General features: G+C 41.9%; 1 protein-coding gene across 4 annotated transcripts in view; it reads left to right on the forward strand.

Annotated features, from left to right (window-relative positions):
* Positions 1-21909, forward strand: part of LOC306653184 (uncharacterized protein C14orf93) — a 28361-nt gene that overhangs the window by 3665 nt on the left and 2787 nt on the right. Inside the window, exons 1-3 of one of the 4 annotated variants that reach the window (XM_079126077.1) lie at positions 870-1018; positions 14009-14768; positions 17057-17377. In XM_079126077.1, coding sequence (XP_078982203.1) covers positions 14169-14768; positions 17057-17377 — 921 coding nt within the window. In that variant the 5' untranslated portion in view covers positions 870-1018; positions 14009-14168. Of the gene's footprint in view, positions 1-869; positions 1019-1205; positions 1295-13738; positions 14769-17056; positions 17378-21909 lie in introns of those variants that run through there. The other 3 variants (XM_079126074.1, XM_079126076.1, XM_079126075.1) reach the window with 3 other exon arrangements.

Consider the following 21909-nt stretch of genomic DNA (forward strand, 5'->3'; position numbering starts at 1 on the left):
AGAGGAGGAAGTGGTCTGTGCCGACTGAAATAGTTGAAGGATGGATACAAATTGACTAGTCAGAGAAAAGACAAGCATCATTCCAGGCGGACAAAACCACTTGAGCAAAGGAGTAGGCAGGGGTAGTAAAAGGTGAAGGTAAAACGTGAGGGTAGAGGGAAGTGATAACAAATAGGTGGGGTGAGACCAGATTATGTGTGGGTTAAAATCCAGGTATTCCGCCAGATGCAATGGCTCACACATGTATTCCCAGTGATTTGGGAGTTTAGGCCAGAGCATAGCAAATTTGAGGCCCGTCTCAGCAATTTAGTCAGGCCCGGTCTCAAAATAGCAAAGGGGCTGGAGATGTAACTCAGTGATAAAGCATCCTGGGCTTAATCCCCAGTATCAATAAATAAATAATAAAACAAAATTCCAGGTGTAGCCTACCTGGTGGTACACCCTTGTAATCTCAGTGACTCCGGAGGCTGAGGCAAGAAGATTGCAAATTTGAGGTCATACTGGGCGATATTGTGAGGCTGTCTCAAAAGAAAAAATAAAAAGGATGGAGGATGTAGCTGAATGATATAGTACCCCTAGTTTCAATCCCCAGATGATAATGATAATAATTAATAATAATAATAATAAAATCCAGGTATAAGCAACTGGTGTTTTGCAGGAAGTAAAGGGGATGCCATTTGGTTTTCTTGAGAACATGTTCTTTGCCAAGTAGAGAAAAACTGGGGACTCAGGCTGTGAAAATATAACCCCCAAAGTCTTATATGTCTTTCACCTGAACGTTGACACACACGTGAATGTACATGGAAAGGTGAGGGTGTTAAGCAATAGGCATGACGCAGACCTTCCACCTGGAATCCAGGAGTTGGGAGTTGTTTAATTCCAGGTTAGAACGTTGCTGCTAACAAGTTAGTTTACCAAGTTCGGCAAAGTGTCAGAAGGAGCTGTCTCACTGGGCTGTTAGGCTGGTGACTGGGCCTTGTTTCACTGGGAAAAAGAAATGGGAAAGGGTGAAAGGCCGGTGAGAAAGTGAAAGGAAGCGGGCGGAGGCTGGGAGGACTGAAGGAGCAGGCGGGCTGTGGGATTCCGGCTGCAAGGGTCGTGGGTCGCGCGGTCCGCAGGGGCCCCCGGGGGCCGGTGCCTCGGGCGCAGCGCGTGTGCTCGCGGGCGGGGCGCCCCGCGGCCGCCGTCGGCCAATCCGGGCGGGCGTCCGGGGAGGGGCGGGGCTTGCCGGCTTGGGCTCCGCGAGTCCTCCTTTTTGCACACACACGAATACAAAGAGCCATACGACCTTCGGGTATCCTTTTTCCATTTTTTTCTCCTTAATCTTGTGTGTGTTTTCAAAATTTTTAAAAATAGAGATTTGTGGCAGTGTTGGGGTGAGGAAACTGTTGCTAAGGGGAATTTGCTCTTTCCCCCATTTCTTTTTCTCTCTCTCTTCCTCTTTCTTTTTCCTGGTCAAGGTTTTAAATATACCAAGAAGTTGAGAAGCAGAATGGCCGTGTGCAACTGTTTCTAGCCAAATTTATTGAATTTTTTTCTTTTTTTTCTTTTTGCTATCACATTTAAGAACTGGTAAATTTTTGTGGTTGAGGGATTTGAAAATTTTAGCCGCTTGGGAAGTACAGATTTCTTTTTTAAAGCGGGCTGAAGGGATAATGTAAATTTCTGCCATGGGCAACATAGAAGGAAGCAGAGATTTGAGGCTCCCTCACAAAAGCCTTTTGGCGTGCATTTTACACACCCTCCCCAGAACCAAACCCAAGTGGCTTAGATGTGGCAATTGTCCGAGCCCTGCAGGTTAAAAATATTGGGATATTTTAATTGGGACACTCATTTCCCTGGAGAGAGGGGGAATCCCTTCTTACCGTGTGTCTTGCACACACATTTTCATGAGGACATTTCCTCTGTGTGTGTGTGTGTGTGTATGTATGTGTGTTTCTTAAAGCAAATTTTGTAAAAAATTATCTTGGGGTTTATTATTTGTGTATATGTACAATATGTGTATATGTGCCATATCAGATTTTCAAAAGTGATTTCCTCTGATTTTATGTGTTCCAAGTAAACCCTAGGATGTGCTTTTTTTTTTTTTTTTCTGTTGTTTTCCCAGATGTGATCAAAACAGGATTTCATATGCAAACTAGAGCTAGAAGAAACCCTGTGCTTAGCATACTTAGGCACTTTCATTCTATGTGCATTTACTGTATTTTTCTGCTCCTGTTTTAAAGGATCAGATTAGTGAAAAAACAATTACCAGGGAGTATATAGTTCATGTGGCAAATGAGGGGAGGCAATTTATTGAATCTGTGGTTTAAAGCCGCCTTTATTGATTGTTTTGCCTAAGTGGTTTTGCTTTTTATTGTCTGACGTTCTTAAATGTACAGCTGTGTATATTTTGGCCTTTATGTGTGGTTTGGTTGGTGTGTTCAGAAAGGAAGTTCTCTCTTGGCTTTTTGACAAAATGGTCGTTTGTTGGTTGGAATTTGTTTAAAAAGTTCCACAGCTGGCAAAGTATCAGAAAAAAGAAAAAAAAAAAAAAAAAAAAAAAAAAAAAACAGGCAGGTCCAATTCTGGGGCCAAAGGAAGCAAAAGTAAATAATAGAAGGGATAAGAAATTTATTTTGGTTATCATGTTGCATTTTTGGAATTAAAAGCTCTTTCTCACTAAGAGACTCAGAAAAATGAATGAGTTAAATGACAACAGGCTCACAGCAGAGTATCCTTGCTATAGGAGTGGGTGGACGCTTCTTTCTTATAGGACCAGTTTCCTTATTAGGAAGAAGTCACACAAAATACCCACAAATAAATTTATATTTGCATATTGGATTGAAAGCATACGAAGTATATGGATGATTAGGGAGAAACTGGAATGTCACAAATGTAGTAGCAACCAGGAGATAAAAGGATCCAACATAGGGTTCAAATTTCATTACAACAAAACCTCTGATGAGAATCATATGTATGGATTCCTCAGCGAGTGTGTCCTACTCCATCTCAAATGATATTTAAGACAACTTAGATAAGTGACAACTGCAATAAACTTATTTGCTCAAGGTCTTGAATTTATTATAACAACAATAACCCTGAATGGGTTTTCTGGATTTTTTTTTTTTACCTGTACCAAGTATATTTTCATTCATTAAAAACATGTCATATCAGTGCTTAATAAATACTGGTTCTAATGTGGATCATTCTGCAAGCCTAGACCTGGATTTTTTTTTTTTAAGTCTAGTCTGACTCTAGTGACCTTTGTGACCGTAGCAGTGATAGGAATTTTCAATGAGGTTTTACCCTAAGTCTCCCCCATTGCTGCAGATAGTCATGTACACGATTTAGCTTCCCAGAAAAGGGAGAGTGGTACACAGCCAGCTCAACTTTCTAGGTATTCAATTTCTACATCTTGGAACCTCGGCTAATTCATAGTCAATGTCCTCACTTTGAGTTTCCTTCTAAGGAGAGAATTCTTTCCGCGAATATTTCGTTTGCTTGGCTTTCTTACCAAGGAAAAGCACAGTTACACTCAGTTTATTTTGATTGGGAATCCTAGTGTCCCCGAGAGATGGAAACTGCCACTTTGCAAGCGTTATCTAAAAAAATCTGCAACCAAGGCCTTCAGTAACTAAAACCAGTTACCATCAAACATATAAAACCGATGTGTGGCCACCGTATTTATAATCGTGCACACAGCTTTGAAAGCAGCGGAGGACAGAAACAAACAACAACAAAAAAAAAACCACCTAAAGATGGCGTCTGACGGCCTTGAAAACGCTTCGCAGTCGTGTTCCTCCCAGAGGAGGCCCCGCCTCTCCCTGGCCCGTGGAGTGACTGGGAATTGCCTCCAATGGTGTTCTTGGGTCTACACCCCCATCTTCCCTCCGCCAATCACTGGGAGACAGGACAAGCGGGGCGGTTCTTTGCCGCGTGCGCGCGCTGGCCGGGTACACGGCAGGGTGCAGTTGGCTTCTTGGCGTTGCTGGCCCCGCGCGGCCTTGCTGAGTCAGCGGTAGCGGTAACGCAGGGCACACGCGTTGGGTCACCAGTAGACTCGCTTATGTGGCATCCCGTGTCGCTTCTCGAGGCGAGCGCAGTCCCTAGCCCAAGTCCTCAGAGCTTTGGTGGCCACATCGTCTGCCCCTGTTGACCCACGTCTAAGGCCACTGGGCTCTACGCTGTGGGTCCCTGAATGACCCTTTCCCCCGGATTCCCAGGGCACAGTGGCGGGTCTCCCTTGTCCCCCGCGGCTTCGAGAACAGTGTCCGATCTCTCCGGTCGTCACTGTGCTCACCTGCCTGTAGCTGAACCACACACTCTCTCGTCAGGGTGTTTCTGCTGTCCCTTGTGCCCACTCTGTCATCTTTGACTAATATTTAATCAACTAACATTTACCTAGGGCTCGCTGGTGACGCGATAGAATTTCTAGGCTCTAAGTTCCCATTTTTCAGTTTCTTCAGAAATGCGTGAAAGTCTATTACATCAGGTACATTTATATGAAAACCTGAAGGAATTTTTAATCTTACGAAGTTGCACTTTACCAAAAGTAAAAGAAGACTTTGCTGTGCTGGGTTTAAATCTCTTGCCATGCTACATTAGTAAACTTGTAATTTTCGAATTACTTGGAATCCTTTTGTTTAAGACTCCATTCTGTGCTCTGGGTCTACAGTTCTTTTCTTACACCTAATAATGAGGTCTTAGATTTTTTCGCACCTCATTGGATAGGTCACTCTTTTAAAACGTAGGAAAATTGTATCCGATGTTATCTGCTTACCTGCTCTTGTGTGATACAGAGCTCATTTCTGATAGAAGTTTTGAGAGAACCTTCTAACAGGTGAGCCATTTTGCACCTTGAAATGCAGCCTAGCCTTGCTAGGGCCGACCAGCAGAGCAGGAGCTTTAAATGACCATTTTCCTTTTTTATTTCTCAAAATGAAGATTATGATATGAATTGCCGGGCTTTCAGTAATCACATTTAAGAAAGTCCATTTCTAACTTGACCCTGAATGAGTCAAAGGCCCATTATAAGAACATATATCATCTGAGGGATACCATATCAACACATCTATTAAATAGTGAGAAAACTTTTTATTTTCCATAGTTTGGAGGTGAACTCAGTCATGCAGAAAATTCAAACTCAGAATGTGGAGCAAGTAAGCAAGGGAACTGCCAAGAGTACAAAAATACATGTGACTAGAGAGGAAAGGGATAGTTAAGATTATGGACAGTCTCAACCTGAACTATCTTTCTAAAGGAGATGAGTTTTCTTTCTTTTTATCTAAATATTTATGAAGTATCAAAACTATTGAGAAGTACATTTTCTACATATTATACATATGAACATATTTTTGTTCAAGAAAGTAAAGATAGCTGGGCATGATGGTGCACCCTAAAATTCCAGTGACTTGGAAAGCTAAGGCAGGAGAATCACAAATTCAAAGTCAGCCTGAATAACTTAGTGAGACCCTCACTAAGCAAGACCATGTCTCAAAAAATAAAAAGAGCTGGGATGTAGCTCTTTCAAATGTATAAATTAGACCAATACTGAAATCAACCCCACATACATATATTTTATGCAAACCTCAGTTTGACATGTCATTTTGTGTTGGCAACTCATCATAAGATTGAAGATCTTTTTCTTATAACATCCAATTCTAAAAGTTGATGGCATTTTACAAAAGGCAAGTTTATGTTCTATGGTGATCTTAGTTTAATTCCTTTATTTATTTATTATTATTTTTTAAGTATCTAAAGATACTTTAGCACAGAGCTACATCCCAGCTCTTTTTATTTTTTGAGACATGGTCTTGCTTAGTGAGGGTCTCACTAAGTTATTCAGGCTGACTTTGAATTTGTGATTCTCCTGCCTTAGCTTCCCAAGTCACTGGAATTTTAGGGTGCACCATCATGCCCAGCTATCTTTACTTTCTTGAACAAAAATATGAACTTTTGTCTTTATTTTGTTTTTTATAAAATTTTGGAGGATACTAGGAATTTAACCTAGGTGAACTCTACCACTGAGTTATCCCCAGCCATTGATTAATTGATTGATCTGTTGATTGATTAATATATATATAAATATACATTCATACTTGTTGGGGATTGAACCCAGGGGTACATTACATTCCCTCATCCTTTTTATTTATTTATTTGTATTTCGAGATGGTGTCACTAAGTCGCTGAGGGTCTTTATAAATTACTGGGTTGGCCTCAAATTTGTAATCTTCTTTCCTCAGCCTGCCAAATTGCTGGAATTATAGGCATGTGCCAACACACCCATGGAACCCTTGGTCTTGAAATAAATTATTGTGTGAGGGGCATATCTCAGTGGTAGACTTTTTTCCTGAGACCTTGGTCCGCCCTATGTGTGAGGCTGAAGCTGGAGGATCTCTTTTTTTTGTTTTTGTTTTTGTTTTGGTACCAGGGATTGGACCCAGGGGCACTTAACCACTGAGCCATATCGCCCAGCCCTTTGTATTTTGAGACAGAGTCTCACTAAGTTGCCTAGGGCCTCACTAAATTGCTGATGCTGGCTTTGAACTTGAGATCCTCCCACCTCAGCCTCCCAAGCTGCTGGGATTGCAGGCATGTACCTGGCTCTTGCGAACTGTGCCTGACTCAGGAGGATCCCTTGAGCCCAGGAATTCAAGGACAGTTGGAACTGTATAGCAATACCCCATCTCAAAGTGAAATGAAATAAATTATCTAGTGGTCTAAAATGGCAAAATTTGACAATGTTAATATTTAATAATGATATAGACATTGCCCAAATAATTTATCATATTAACCATTGCTTTGCCAAACATTCCATGGATTGCTTCATGCATTAATAAATTAAATAGTTATATGTTTTGAGGACTAGAGGGGTAGAACTCAGTGTTAGAGCACTTAGCGTGCTTGAGGCTCTGGTTTGTATCCCTAGTACAGAAAAAAAAAAAATTATATATCTCTATAGAGTAAAATAAAGATATCAGAATAAGGTATATGTGTAAATGATGTTGGCAGGGTTAAATAGAAAAAACTAATTATGTTAGATGTAGGATGTTAGAAATGAAGAATTTAACAAATTGTGGCTGATAATGCAGTAGAACTTCCTGTACTGGTACATGCCTATGATCCCAGTGGCTGCTGCCTGTAATCCCAGTGGCTCAGTAGGCTGAGGCAGGAGAATTGCAGGTAGGAGGCCAGCCTGGGCAATTAGTGAGACTATGTTTCAAAATAAAATAAATAGGGCTGGGGCATAGCTCAGTGGTAGAGCACCCCTGAATAAATAAAAAAAATATTTTAACTCCCAAAGCTATGTATTTTAACTTTTAACTGCTTTCCTATTACCTTCTGTTCATAGTTAAACTTAAAAATTTGACTTCATGTCTTACTTTCATTTTGTCTCCATCAAATTCTTCTTTCTACTGCATAGTATTACTTTCACTTCAAAATAATAATAATGTCTCTGTCTAGCACCGGCAACCATCACAGACAAATAGATTGTATTTAATTTTCATCTTTTTTAACCACTCTGCTGCATTTGTCACAGTTGATTAGATCCACTTTTTGACATTCTACTCTGGCTGCCATGACACTGTTTTTCTCTCACCTTGCTGACCATTCTTATCAAGTTTCTCAGTAATGAAGCCTCTTCCTTAGATTGGGCTTGAAGTGCTGTTCTTGGCCTTTGCATTTCACACTTAACACTTGCTCTTGGAGAGCTTATTCACTTAGTTTCAACAATAATTCTGCTGAAGACTTCAAATCTGCATTTTACCTCTGACCTTACTCTCATCTTTGTTTTTCAGTTCTTGTCCACTGTTTTTAGGATGCTACACTTAAAAAGATGTTGCTATCCTACAGGAATGATTTAAGAATTGAACTCTTTGTTTCTGATGGTTTAGTGGAGAAAACATAAAAGTTCTGTCTGAATAGCACCATCCACAGCCAAAAATAAAAAGATGTTGCCATCAATTTATAACATGGCTTCCCCTGGTGTTCATTATGGAATTTTATGCTGGACTCACTGATGTCATTCCTAACCTTTTGATATTATAAAGAAGTAACTTCCACTGAAAAATAGTATATTGCCATTTTTTGAAATTTGCATGTTAAATACCCATCTTAGACCTTCCTCTCATTTTTGTTTTTCAGTCCTACTTTCTTGTTTTTAGTACACTGCATTTAAAGATGTGGCCATCATCTCAGCAGCTCGGGAAGCTGATTAATGGAGGATCACAAGTTCAAAGCCAGCCTCAGCAAAAGTGAGGCCCTAAGCAACTCAGAGAGACCCTATCTCTACATAAAATACAGAATAGAGCTGCAGATGTGACTCAGTGGTGGAGTGCCTCTGAGTTCAATCTCCAATACCTAAAAAAAAAAAGATGTTGGGCTGGGGATATAGCTCAGTTGGTAGAGTGCTTACCTCGCATGCACAAGGCCCTGGGTTCAATCCCCAGCACCGCAAAAAGAAAAAAGAAAAAAAAAAAAAATGTGACCATCAGTTGAAACTTAGCACGTTAAATACTCATCTTTTCTAACATAATGGCACCTCCACTCGGCTGCCTTATTTTTATTATTCTGTCTGTAAAGCCATCCTGTGCGTGCAATCTTTTTAAATTTGACCTGTGGTTTTTAAATTTTTAATTTATTTTTATTTTTTTTATTATTATTGTTGTTATTATTATTATTATTATTTGGTACCAGGGATTGAATTCAGGGGCACTTACCCATTGAGGCACATGCCCAGTCCTTTATTTACAGACAGAGTCTCACTGAGTTTCTTAGGGTCTCGCTAAATTGCTGAGGCTGGCTTTTGAATCCTCCTGTCTCAGCCTTCCAAGCTGCTGGGATTACAGGCATGCACCCCTGCATCTATCTGGCAGGCTTAAAATCCTGAAGCTGTCTTTGACCAGTATCTCTATCCCGCATCTTTATTTATTTAAAAACCCTTTTTTTTTTTTTTATATTTGTTCTAATTGTTTTTCCCCCTTCTTTATTAAGTAAGGAAATATCAGTTCTTCCCCCAGGATTTCAAACCTTCCATCCACAGTCCTCATGCTCATCAGCTCACTCCTGGGTTACTTCAACAGTCCTCTAGGGGCTGGGGCTGCAGCTCAGTGGTAGAGCACTTGCCTCAAATGTGCCAGACACTGAGTTCTATCCTCAGCACCACATAAAAATAAATAAATATATTGTGTCCATCTACAACTAAAAGATATTAAAAAAAAAAAATAGTCCTCTAATCCCTCGCTGTTCCAGGAATTGGCAAAATGTTTTCATAAAGCCCACCAGCTGGGAATGGCTGAGTGTGTGTGTATGCGTGCATGCACATGTTGGGGTTGAACTCAAACCCTTGCACCTGTTAGGCTAGCACTATATCCCCAGTCCTTTTTAAATTGTATTTTCAGACAGTCTCACCAAATTGCTCAGGTTGGCCTTGAATTTACAATCCTTCTGCTTCAGTCTCTGAACTAGTTAGGTTACAGGTGTGTGCCACTATGCCTGGCTCAGTAGGAGGTATTGCTTCTCTAAGAACTCTTTCTACAACTGGGCACAGTGGCACATGTCTGTAATCCCAGCAGCTGGGGAAACTGAGGCAGGAGTATTACAAGTTCAAGGCTAGCCTGAGACACTTAGCAAGAACTTGTTTCAAAATAAAAAGGGCTGGGGTAGGGCTCAGTGGTAGAGTACTCTGGCTGGGTTCAATCCCCAGTAAGTACCTCCTCCCCCCACACAAACTCTTCCTCCTGATTTTACTCTGTTGGTCTATTATTTTGAACCAACTCCTCAGCTTTTGGTCTCGTCCATGTTTCTAGGAACTTGTGTGTATTTTGCTTTTTTCTCTAGATATTCTGTGTTTAGAACATTCCATCTTCTTTAGACATTCCCATTCTCAAATACACTGTAAGCTCCTTGCATGAAAAAGTCTTTGGTCTCCCTTCATTTGAGTATTTAGTAGGTGACAATCCATTTTTGACTAATCACCCGGTGGCATGGCATTACTTATAGAGAATTTTTAGAAACATCTCTCTTTTTTTTCTAATAGATATGCAGCTAATGAAATTAGTATTTTGATTTGTTGTAATCATGTATTCCAACATTTAAGTTATCTACTTATTAAATGTAATATAACATACTCCTTTATTATCTGATGACCCCAATTTCTTTCTGTGTCTTAGATTTTAGGTGGGAGGCTATAGCAGGAGGCAGGGAAATTGTCCGCAATAGTGTCCATGGAAACCAAAAGTCATTTGAATATGCATTGTGCTACACTGCACTGCACTGTACCAGTTTTTTTTTTTTTTTTTTTTTAAGACAGATTAATTCAAGAAAACTTCTGTTTTTTGCCCTTAATGTAACATTTTTTAAATGGACATACTATGATAATACAGAGAGTAGAAAAACTGAGAAGAAATTCCAAAAAAAAGTGAACTCACAATAGGAAAATACTTCTAGCATTTAAAAACCAGTAGAGTTGTTGGGTGCAGTGGTGTGTGCCTGTAATCCCAGCTACTCTGAAGGCTGAGGCAGGAGGATCACTAGTTCAAGCACAGCCCAGACTATTTGGCAAGACACTGTTTCAAATCAATGTAGTTTTTTTTTGTTTTTGTTTTTGTTTTTGGTAGCAGGGAATGCCCCAGGAGTGTTTAGTCACTGAGCCACATCCCTAGTCCCTTTTTAAAATTTTATTTTGAAACAGGGTCTCACTGAATTGCTTAGGTCCTCACTAAGTTGCTGAAGCTGGCTTCGAACTCACGATCCTCTTGATTCAGCCTCCTGAGCTGCTGGGTCAAATCAACTCTGAAAAAGGGACAGAGATGTAGCTCAGTGGTAAATAACTGTCTGGCATGCAGGAGGCCCTGGTTTCCATCCCCAGTACTGCAAACAAAATTAGCAGAGTTAAGTATTATCTCTAGTTTAGGTCTAGGTCATAATAGTAAGTAAATCGTAAATCCTGTTTCCTCAATTACCTTTCTAAGTTGCATTATAGAAGGTTTCATATCTATAGATGTATCCTCATAGACTTGAACTTATTTTTTTTTAGATATTGGTGTTAAATTTATGAGTAGGCTGGGGGTATAACTTGGTGGTACAGTATGCTTGTTTAACATGTGGGAAATCTTGGGTTCAGTCCCCAACATCTAAATAAATGAATTAATTTAAAGTCAAATTTCCTCAAATTCAATTTCAAGTCATTACATTTTATTAAAAGGGAATCAGGATGAATTTCCATGGTTGGATGACAAAAAGGTTGTAGATTCATCCTGGGGTTATTTGTGGAACACTGACCATATGCCAGCGACTGTTAGTACCTTGCATATGTTACATGCAATCCTTTTTTTTTTTTTTACATGTTGATAGACTTTTATTTTATTCATTTATTTATATGTGATGCTGAGAATTGAACCCAGTGCCTCACACATGCCAGCTGAGCGCTCAACAACTGAGCCACAAACCCAGCCCCTGTTGTATGTAATCTTCACAAAAACACTAAAAGCAGGCAGAGATGAGAAAACTGGGACTTGGAAAAGTGAAATGATTTGCACAAGTTCACATAAGTGGTGCAATCAGAAGAGAACTTTTTTTTTTTTTAACTTTCAGTTCAGTGCTATTTCAGAAAGATGGTCAGGGAAAGGCCATTGAGGGAAGAGGGAGGTCTTGAGGCTTACCTAACACTTAGCTGGACATGGTGGTACATGCCTTTAAATTCCAGCTACTCAGGAGACTGAGTCAGGAGGGAGAATCTCCAGTTTGGGGACCCGCTTGGGTATTAAATCCTTTGCCTGTACCTATAATTCCAGCCACTGGAGAGATTGAGGCAGGAGGATCACAAGTTCAAGGCCAGCCTAAACAACTTAGTAAGACCCTGTCTCAATATAAAAATAAAAAGGGTTGGGGGATGTGGCTCAGTTGTAGAGTACCCCTGGATTCAACCCTTAGCACCAAAAAAAAAAAAAAAGTAATTAATTAAGTTCTTTGCATCATGTTGGTTTAAAAACACCAAAAAAAAAGAAAAAAAAATAATTAATTAAGTTCTTTGTATCATGTTGGTTTAAAAACAAAACCAAAAAAAAAAAAAAAAAAAAAAAAAAAAAAAAAAAAAAAAAAAAAAAATCTCCAGGAGCAGTGTAGGCTCTTATTTAGGAAGGAAAAGAATACATAAATGATTCATCCATAAATTGACATAGAATCACTTAGTGCTTTCCTTTAACCTTTAGTTTTAATTTGGTGTAACCTTTAGTTTCAGGTTTAGCTGTGTCTTCTAGTGGCTCTAATGACAGGAAAGCTGTAAATGGATTTGAGTTAAGTTCTTACAAGAAGTGAAGATCTGCCATAAAAAAGCTGTTTCTTCAATAGAAAGGGTAAAAAGAGCAAATTAAAGACTATTTTTTAATAACCAAATGTAATTAAATGCATTGTTAGATTTATGTTTTAGTACCTCAGAGGTACTGACATTGCCTGTTTCTGAAATGAGATTGCTGATTTGGAAACAAACAAACCCAAAACCTCAATATATAGAAAATTCTCCTAACCTCTTCCTTTCCTTTTAATTGTGATGTTATGATATAATTTACAAAATAAGATAGAAATGTATCACTTGAGGAAATGTAAACATACTTAAGATTTCCTCACTTACAAAGCTTCAGGCAGAAGGATTCTTCTTTCTGTAATCAAGTATCATTTAGAAAATGACAATATTTATTTAAGTTCCTTGGAGTGTTCTCAGTGGTACAAATCAAACCCCTACCAGTACCCATTTTTTTCTCCTGGAGCAGTTTAGTTGCTTAACTACAGTAATTCAAAAGAGAGGCAATTTGGTTTATCACTAATATTCTGTTTTTCTTTTATAGGGACTGGTCATGTGGGCAAAAAGGGTAGCACTTAGCTACATAGACATTCCTGTTGAGCATCTGCTCCTCCCTTGAAAAGCATGAGAAATGGCAGTGAGGGGGGAACCCAGAGCCTATTTCCATGGGTTACTGGCTGGTGGACTCAAGGCAGCTAATCTCCTTTTCAGGGGCTGAAGGCCCAGATATGCAACTCTGAGAGCAAGGGAGTTGTGCAGCCCCGGATCAACCCAGTCCAATTTCCTGATCCATACCCCCATCCCCAAAATATTAATGATATAATAGTGAGAGGTTGACATGTTTGAGGGCTGCAGTGATCGATGTACTCCTTATTTAGGAGTCTTACTCTGAATGCATCTGTATGAAAATTATAGACAGGGTAGAATAATGATTCTTTACGTCAACAAAAAATGGTATCAGTTTAAAAAAACTCCACAACACTAGATTGAAAGTAGCAATAACTGGATTCTGCTGTCTTTCTCTGACCTTGAAAAAGACATATAACTTTTTTGCATGTCTCTTTTCTGGACTTGGGGTAATATGTGTTTCTTAGCACTGTTTTGCAGATGAGATAACCTACATGAAGTATTCTGAACTCCTTAAAGGATGATGTCAAAGCAATAAAGTGCAATACTCTTAATATAGTAAAGATAGGGAGGTAGAACTGGGCCTGGTGGTGCATGCCTATAATTCTCGTGACTCAGGAAGCTAAGGCAGGAAGATTACAAGTTCAAGGCCAATTTGGGCAACTTAGGAGACTGTGTCTCAAAATAAAAAGATAAAAAGTTCTGGGGATGTAGCTCAGTGGTAGAGCAACCCTGGGTTCAATCCCCAGTATGGGTGTGTGGGGGCACAAGATAGGGAGGAGGAGGGCACAATCTTCATTTTCTTCCTTAATCTTATAATCTTTCCAGATGGCGGTGAGTCCTTTGGATTCCCTCTGTTACTTAGATTGCAGTGGTGGGGGGTTCCATTCTTTGGTGCAGGAAGAATGAAACCATGTTCATCAGGAGGGCCCCTGTTGGCTTTATCCTTTCAGTAAGGGGCAAGTGTGACACCCAGTGTGTTGTGCTAGGACAGCACAGGATCTGCCAGGAGAAGAAGGCCTCTGTCTCCCCTCTGCAGGCCGAGGAGAGGCAGCCATGAACTGTGTGCTCCTTCACGGCTTACCTACTCCTCCACAGAACCCACAGCCTGGAGCACTAACTCCTCTGACCACCCTCGTTGAGAAAGAAAAGTGAATCCACAGAGGCCAGTGCTTGAACCTCGTGAAGTCCAGTTGGCCAGAGCACCTTTGGGAGAAGCCCCGCAGAGTGAGCACGTTTGTTACTGTGCCCATCAGCCATGTCCTTCAGTGCCACCATTCTCTTCTCCCCTCCCAGTGGCAGCGAAGCCCGATGCTGCTGCTGTGCGTGTAAGAGTGAGAATGGCGGAGGCAACGCAGGCTCGCAGGATGGGAATCCTCCTCCCAGCACCCCCATCACAGTGACTGGACATGGCCTGGCTGTCCAGAGCTCTGAGCAGCTCCTGCATATTATCTACCAGCGGGTGGATAAGGCAGTGGGCCTGGCTGAGGCTGCTCTGGGTCTTGCCCGGGCCAACAACGAGTTGTTAAAACGGCTCCAGGAGGAAGTGGGTGAGCTGAGACAAGGGAAAGTGTGCACCCCTAATGAAGATGGGGAGAGCCGGGTCCACAGTCCCCCAACAGAGGAGCCTGGGCCCCTCAAGGAGAGTCCCAGGGAAGCCTGCAAGACTCTGGCTGCCGTGGAGGAGGAGTGTGACAGTGTGGGCAGCGGTGTGCAGGTGGCAATCGAGGAGCTCTGGCAGCTGGGGTCAGCCTCAGCAGTGGGGCCTGGGCCTTTGGGCTTCCCAGCCTCTCAGAGAGACATGCGGCTCCCAGGATGTGCCCTGGCTGGGGGCGAGGGGACCCCTCTGCTCAATCCGGTGAGTACGGCAGCAGAGCACGGTTACTCCCTGCACTTCTCCTGGCCTTTTTCCCTCTCTCTTTTCTTCCTTCTCTTCTGTACTTTCTTTCCATTTGCAAACCTTTCTTTTGTTTATATTTGTGATAGAACAGAACAGCACCAAATTTCTCTGCCTTCAGGGATGGTCAGCACTCCTATTTCTTCCTGAACCATCAACCTCTCTGGCAGGAGGTCATTTTCTGTGTGTGTGGTGCTGGGGTGCCCTCCCCTTCCTCTCAATAGCTCTCATGGCACCTTCTCCTCCACAGCTGCCTCGGCTGCTGCAGGGCTCTGCCTCTCCTGGCGAGAACGCCTGCCATGCACAGGCGGCTCATTCATATTTTATCATGGGCCCTCTGCTTGCCAAGAGGAGTTCAGTATAGAGAGATGGGAATGTGGAGGGGAGAGGAATGCAGGGGGAGAAAAAGGAGTGAGAAAGAGAAGGGGGAAGCAAGAGCTGGAGGATGAGGATAATTTAAATAGAAGGCAGGTACAGGGAAGGAAAGAGGCAGGTGGAAATGAAGGGTTCAAAGAAGGAAAAAAGTAAACCCAGTGGAGGCTTTACCACTGAGCCACAGCACCAACACTTTTAATTTTTTTATTTCGAGATAGCGTTTCACTAATTTGCTTGGACCTTACTAAATTACTGAAGTTGGCCTTGTACTTGCTATCCTCTGGCCTCAGCCTCCTGTTGCTTGGATTACAAGTGTTCATCATTGCTCCCAGAGAAGAAAGTTGAGTGTATATGGAAAGGGGAGCGTTTAGAGGGTGGAAGACTGAGGTAAGGAGTAGGGAAGTAGAGGAAAGGAAATAAAATGCAAAAAGGAAAGGATGATTGAGATAGAATAGTTAGAGGAAGGCACGTAGACAGAAAGGGAAGTTAAGAAGGAGGCAGACGGAAAGCATATTTTGCGAGCAGGAAAAGACATAGAAGTATATTGTGCTATTTCAGTTTCTTTGCTGCACAAGGGCCATATGAGCAGGAAAAATGCTGGCTGAGTAGAGTAAGAACTGCAGAATGTCACACGTGGAAGTATGGAAAGGAGATGGAGCAACCATAGAGATCACAGAGATGGAAAATAACAGATGTGTTGCCACTTGAGGGCCAGTGGGAGGTCTGTCAGCGCTCTGCCTTATCCTATGTCTGCCTTCACTCTCTTCCTTCTCCCTTCTTGAAAGACTCACACAGGGTGGACAAGAGGGAGAAAACTCCCAGCCCATCTGCTGGATCTGAGGAGTGAGTGCATAAACTCCCCTCTCCCGCTTTGGGCTAACATCACAACTGGCCATTGCTCTCCTGAAGGCACAGGCTGTGTGGTGATATAACTGTGCCTGGTTAGGACTCTCAATGGTTTGGGCCTCAGGGAGAAGGAACCAGAAGGCAGGAGGGTACCAGGCCAGGCAGTGCCCTGAATCATGGGTTCGTTCAGGCAGGGAAAGCTTCCAAGCCGACAGGATGGAATTAGATTTCACAGCGTAGAAAGCAGCTCATAGGTCTATAAATCTCAGCCGCCTCCCTGCTTCCAGCATGCGTGCCTGCGTGTTTGTGTGTGTGTGTGTGTGTGTGTGTGTTTCTCTCACCACCACCACTTCCACTGTTTTGTTTTCTTGGCTGCAGAAATCCTCCCTCCTTTTCTCCTCCCTCTCTGCCTCCTTCCTTTCCTTGCCCTGCATGTCCTTGAATGAGGGCATAGGCAGTCCACTGGATGTCAGGGCTGCGACAGTCAGATGAGGCCAGGGCAGGATCAAGGTGAGGGTGCAGACTGGCCCCTGAAAGGGAACAGAGGGTGGATGAGGGGTGCTGTCCATGCAGCCTCTCTAGGGGTTCCTCTAGTATCTCTTGCTTTGCTCTCTTTTTTCTCTTATTTTCCTTTTTTGTTGTTATTACTGTTTAATTTTCTTGCTCCTTTTCCTGCTTGGTTTCCCTGTCTTATCATTACAGCCTTCCTAATCCCTTTTAGACACAACACTTACAAAGCTACATTTCTTATACTCAAGAGCAAACCCTAAATAACCATCCACAAATAAGCATCAGAAACATGACTTGGCCTTGTAAGCAGCCCTATGGTAACAACCTGACACAAGAGGCTCCATGTATGCAAGAAATATTTGCCCAACATTCCCATAGAAGCCCCAGAGAAACAAGCATTGACATTAAAGATCCCTTTCTTTCCACTCTCTGTTCACTATTCTCAGCCAAACAGTGATAGTTGACCAGGTTCCCCTATGCCTGGCAAGTTAATAGATTATTCTTTTTTACATCTTTAGCTGGTGGATGATTATGTGGCCTCTGAGGGTACGGTACAGCGTGTGCTGGTCCCAGCTTATGCCAAACAGCTTTCAGCAGCCACACAGCTGGCTATCCAGCGGGCATCTTCAGAATCAGGGCCAGAAAATGGAACCAAGCTGCCACCACCCCGCCCTGAGGACATGCTCAGTGCTGCTGCTGCGTTGGACAGTGCCTTGGAGGAGTCAGGCCCGGGGAGCACTGGGGAGCTGAGGCACTCTCTAGGGGTCACTGCTTCCCCATGCAGGACCAGAGGGAGCGGGCAGAAGAACTCCAGGCGAAAGCGGGATCTTGTACTCTCTGTAAGTAAGCTCAGTTTCCATCATTTTTTGCTTTCAGTCTGGAGAGACAAGTGAAGAGTGAGGGTGGGTTGATTTTAAGCCTCCCATATTGAAAAAATGGTGTCCTGAATCCTACTGGACAAGGAAGAGGTTATTCCATAGCCCTAGGGATTAAGCAGTGCCTCTGCTATCTTTTGAGTTGTTAGGTTTTTCTAAATAGAATGGGATCTTCCCTTTAAAGAGAAGGGAATCATATCATGTCTCCCAGTGTTCTCATAATCCTGACAGGAAGATCTTTAAGGGATTGAGCAGATTCATCACCAGTGTGGCACTTCAGCCCATGTGCAGGGTAAATGGTAAGGGGCCCCATGGGTGGAAAAGCCAGGCAATCCTGAGGTAGTCCCAGACCCCAAAGATGCTAAAGACCACTATACACCCAGCTCAGTTGTACAGGTTTGGAGAATCTAGACATTCCAAGAGCTCTTGGCAGGGAAGGAACTGGATTGAATTACATCTGCCTAAAATTTTCTTGAAATATCTGGGAGCCCCTAGGAACATCCTATGGAGCTGGGAGTCCCCAGCTTGGCAGCTGACCCAAACCTAGAGATCTTCTAAGGTAGTGATTCTCAACCTGGGACAACCCTCCTGCCAGGGGACATCCAGAACCTACTGGAAACATTTCTGGTCATTATCACTGGTGGGTGGGTGGAGGGAGGGGAGAATGCTACTGACTTATAGCAGGTAGAGAACAGGTATTCTGCTGAATATCCTACAGTGCACACCCAGCCCCCTAACAAAGAATTATCCAGCTCAACCTGGCAGTCATGCGAAGTTTGAAAAACCTTCTAGAGTGACCACAGTCTTTTGGATCAACTCTGTCTCCAAACTTTCTAATAACTGCAGGGATGTTCTTTAGCCATATAATATTCCTATTGACTATAATAATGAGTTTTCATTCTCTGCATAATGGCTGATATAAAGTGACTGGAATGTCCTGATAGGAATTAGAAGCCATCACTCATATCGGCCTAAATCCCATCATACTAGATGGTCCATTTTTTTTTTTTTTTTTTTTTTGTGGTGCTGGGGATTTGAACCCAGGGCCTTGTGCTTGCGAGGCAAGCACTCTACCAACTGAGCTATATCCCCAGCCCCTAAATGGCCCATTCTTGTTACAGTCTTAGCAAAGGTTGAAAATAATGATCACCATTTAAACCTCTTTTATTTATATTGCTTCCATCTTCCTTTTCTTTTTATCTCAAAGATCCTATTCTTGCTCTCCCTTTCATTTGATTTGTTTTTATATCAGAGATTCTTTGTTCCCCCTGGAAAATACCATTCATAATCAGTGCCAACTTGTTTTTAACTATAACTTTGAATTTTGGTTATGTTCAAGAGTATCTCACTTAAGAACAGGGACAAGTTTAGTTTCTGTCATGGGTTTGTGGCCCAAGAGGGCTACTCCTGCTGTCAGTAAGATAAATGGAGGCATATGCCTCAAAATGCATTTCAAGGGATTTCCCAAAACTTTCATATTTTTTAAATCATAAATAATTGCGATAATTATAATTTATACAAAATCAAGATTTTCTCTCACTTCTACTTCATTTCTGCCTTTTATCTCCAGAGAGAAGTGTAGTGTTTAGGTCTGGCTCCTTCTTTCCCTTTGGAGAGCTCAGTGGATCTGGGGACCCAGTGGCAGGACACTGCTTGCTCATCATGCTATTACAGCTTTCGAAAAGGATCCAGAGGGACAGTTAGGGAATACTGCTGCCTGTCACAGAAGAAAGTTTAAAGTATTCTTGTGTTGGATTATGGGTTTGGAAAGGGAGGGATAGTGGTAGATCTTGACTATTTCAATCTTTAGCTCTGGGAAAGAATCAAAGTGGCATCTCTCCAATCTGCTAGCCAGAACCCTTAATTCCTTGGAATGCTGGAGATTCCAGATACCCTTGAGAAAACATTTATTTTTAGTTCACTGAGGAGGTAGGTGAGCCAGCAGTCTTTACAGTCTTATCACTTATTGTCTAGAGTATTCTCCTTTTCTGCTTTAAACCTGGTTTGCCTTTTATCACCTTGAGTTGAAAGCTTCCACTTGAGTTGGAAGCTATACAAATCCCTTTTTTCCTTGTTTTTTGGGAAACTCTCCCAAATTCTTCCTGAAGCATTCACCTATTTGTCTGTGAGTCTTTAAATTTGGACTTCTAAGAGGTAAATAACACCAAATATGAAGCTAGGGCTGAATGCTTTGTTGCACACCTCTAATCCTAGCTACTTGGGAGACTGAGGCAGGAGGATCACAAATTCAAGGCCAGACTGGAAAACTTAGCAAGATTCTGTCTCAAAATTAAAAATAAAAAAGGGGCTGGGGATATAGCTCAGGGGTAGAGTGCTCTTGGGTTTAATCCTCAGTGCAGCAAACACACACACACACACATAAACACACGTCTCATATGTATGTGTGTGTATATATATAGATAGATATAGATATAGATAGATATAGATATAAAATAAAATAAAAATAAAGAGGGCTGGGGATGTAGCTCAGTGATAAAGTGCCTTGGGTTCAATCCTTGGTACAAAAAAAAAAAAAAGTTCAAAGCACCAGTTGTGATGTTGTGAAGGGTGTGGGGTTGTTAAGAAAGGTAATGCCATCTTGGGTTTTATTCCTAGAAGTGTAGAGATTCGACTCTGGGAAGTAACGTTCCCTTAACCAGATCTTAGCCAATGAGTTAGATTCAGTTCTAGGTGCCATTTTGCTGTTGTGTGTGTGTATGCGTGTGTGCGTGTGTGTGTAAGAGAGAACTGGGGATCAGACTCAGGGCTTCACACATGCTAGACAAGTACTCTACCACTGATCTACACCCTGAGCCTGTCAGGTACCACTTTGCAAAAGAGACATTGATAAACCAGGGAGCCTCCTATTTCTGATGAGTATGTCTAAAAACTATGATGAATACCTAAAGGACTTGGGGGTGTCAGGTCAGACAAAAGAAGACTTAAGGTTGGCATGGTGGTGCATGCCTATAATTCCACTGGCTTGGGAGGCTGAGGCAGGAGGATCGCAAGTTCAAAGCAAGCCCCACAACTTAATGAGGTCCTAAGCAACTTAGGGAGACCATGTCTCAAAATAAAATATAAAAAGGGCTAGGGATCTGACTCAGTGGGTAAGCACCTCTGAGTTCAATCCCTGGTACCAAAAAAAAAAAAAAAAAAAAAGGACTTAAGGAGTTCATGAACACCAACTTCAAATATCTCAAGTCGTAGTACGGGCAAGACTGGGTTCAACTTTTGGTGCATGTAAGGCAAAACTTTTTAACAATTAAAGATTTTTAATAATAGAACCAGCTGACTCAAAATGGAGAATTTATCATTAGATGTGTATGAGCAAAACTGAAAGACAGAAACTTAATGACATGAAAGGGAGGTTGGTACCAGTCTCCAAGGTACTTTCCAAATCACATTTCTGATATTTTAGATTTGTGCTTATCAGACCATGGTATGTGTACCCCTGGGACTTGTGATATAAAGCCATGGCCAAAGCTGGGACATTTTCTTGGGTCATCAATTTTACTAGAAGATTTCCGAAGACATTTTTATATTCAAAGAAATATAAATATATTTTGAAGAAGGTTTTAAACATGGAAGAGTTGGGGTTAGGGGTGCAGCTCAGTGGTAAAGTGTTTGCCTAATGTACACAAGGTCCTGGGTTTGATCTCTAGCACCACAAAAAAGAAAGAAAGAAAAAGAAAAATTGCAAGAGTATAGGACTTAAAGAAATGCTCACTTAGAGTAGTTTTGGTATATATTTGCTTTCTTCCTTGTTATTAGGGGTATTTATGAAAGTTTGAGACCAGCTGCTCCAATGATCACATTACTTTTTTTTTTTTTTTTTGCAGTGCTAGGGATTGAACCCAGGGCCTTGTGCTTGCAAGGCAAGCACTCTACCAACTGAGACCAATCACATTACTTTGAAGCAGAAGAAAGAACAGGCCCTGGAGTTTTGACACAGATTAAATGAAAAAATTTTAAAAAGTGGGGGACAGCCAGGCACTGTGGCGCATGCCTGTAATCCCAACAGCTCAGGAGGCTGAGGCAAGAGGATCAAGAGTTCAAAGCCAGCCTTGGCAAAAATGAGATGCTAAGCAACTCAGTGAGACCCTATCTCTAAATAAAATACAAAATAGGGGTGGGGATGTGACTCAGTGGATGAGTGCCCCTGAGTTCAATCCCCAGTACGCCCCCCCCAAAGTGGGGGCTATTAGAAATGCTAACTTGATACACTTGTAATCCCAGTGACTCAGGAAGCTGAGGCAGGGGGATCCCAAGTATGAGGCCAGTCTCAGCAATTTAGGAAGACCCTGTCACAAAATAAAAAATAAAAAGAACTGAGGATGTCAGTATTATAGTGCTCTGGTTTTAAAACTCAGTACAGAAAGAAAAAGAGATTGAAACAGAGATAGATAGATACAGACAGACAGACTTGGACAGACTCTTTAGCTAAGAAGGTCATATACAAAAATAGTACCTATACTCTGGTTTCTCTTCAGATC

This window comes from Sciurus vulgaris, assembly GCF_902686455.1.
Source record: "Sciurus vulgaris genome assembly, chromosome: 2".
NCBI classification, from domain to species: domain Eukaryota; kingdom Metazoa; phylum Chordata; class Mammalia; order Rodentia; family Sciuridae; genus Sciurus; species Sciurus vulgaris.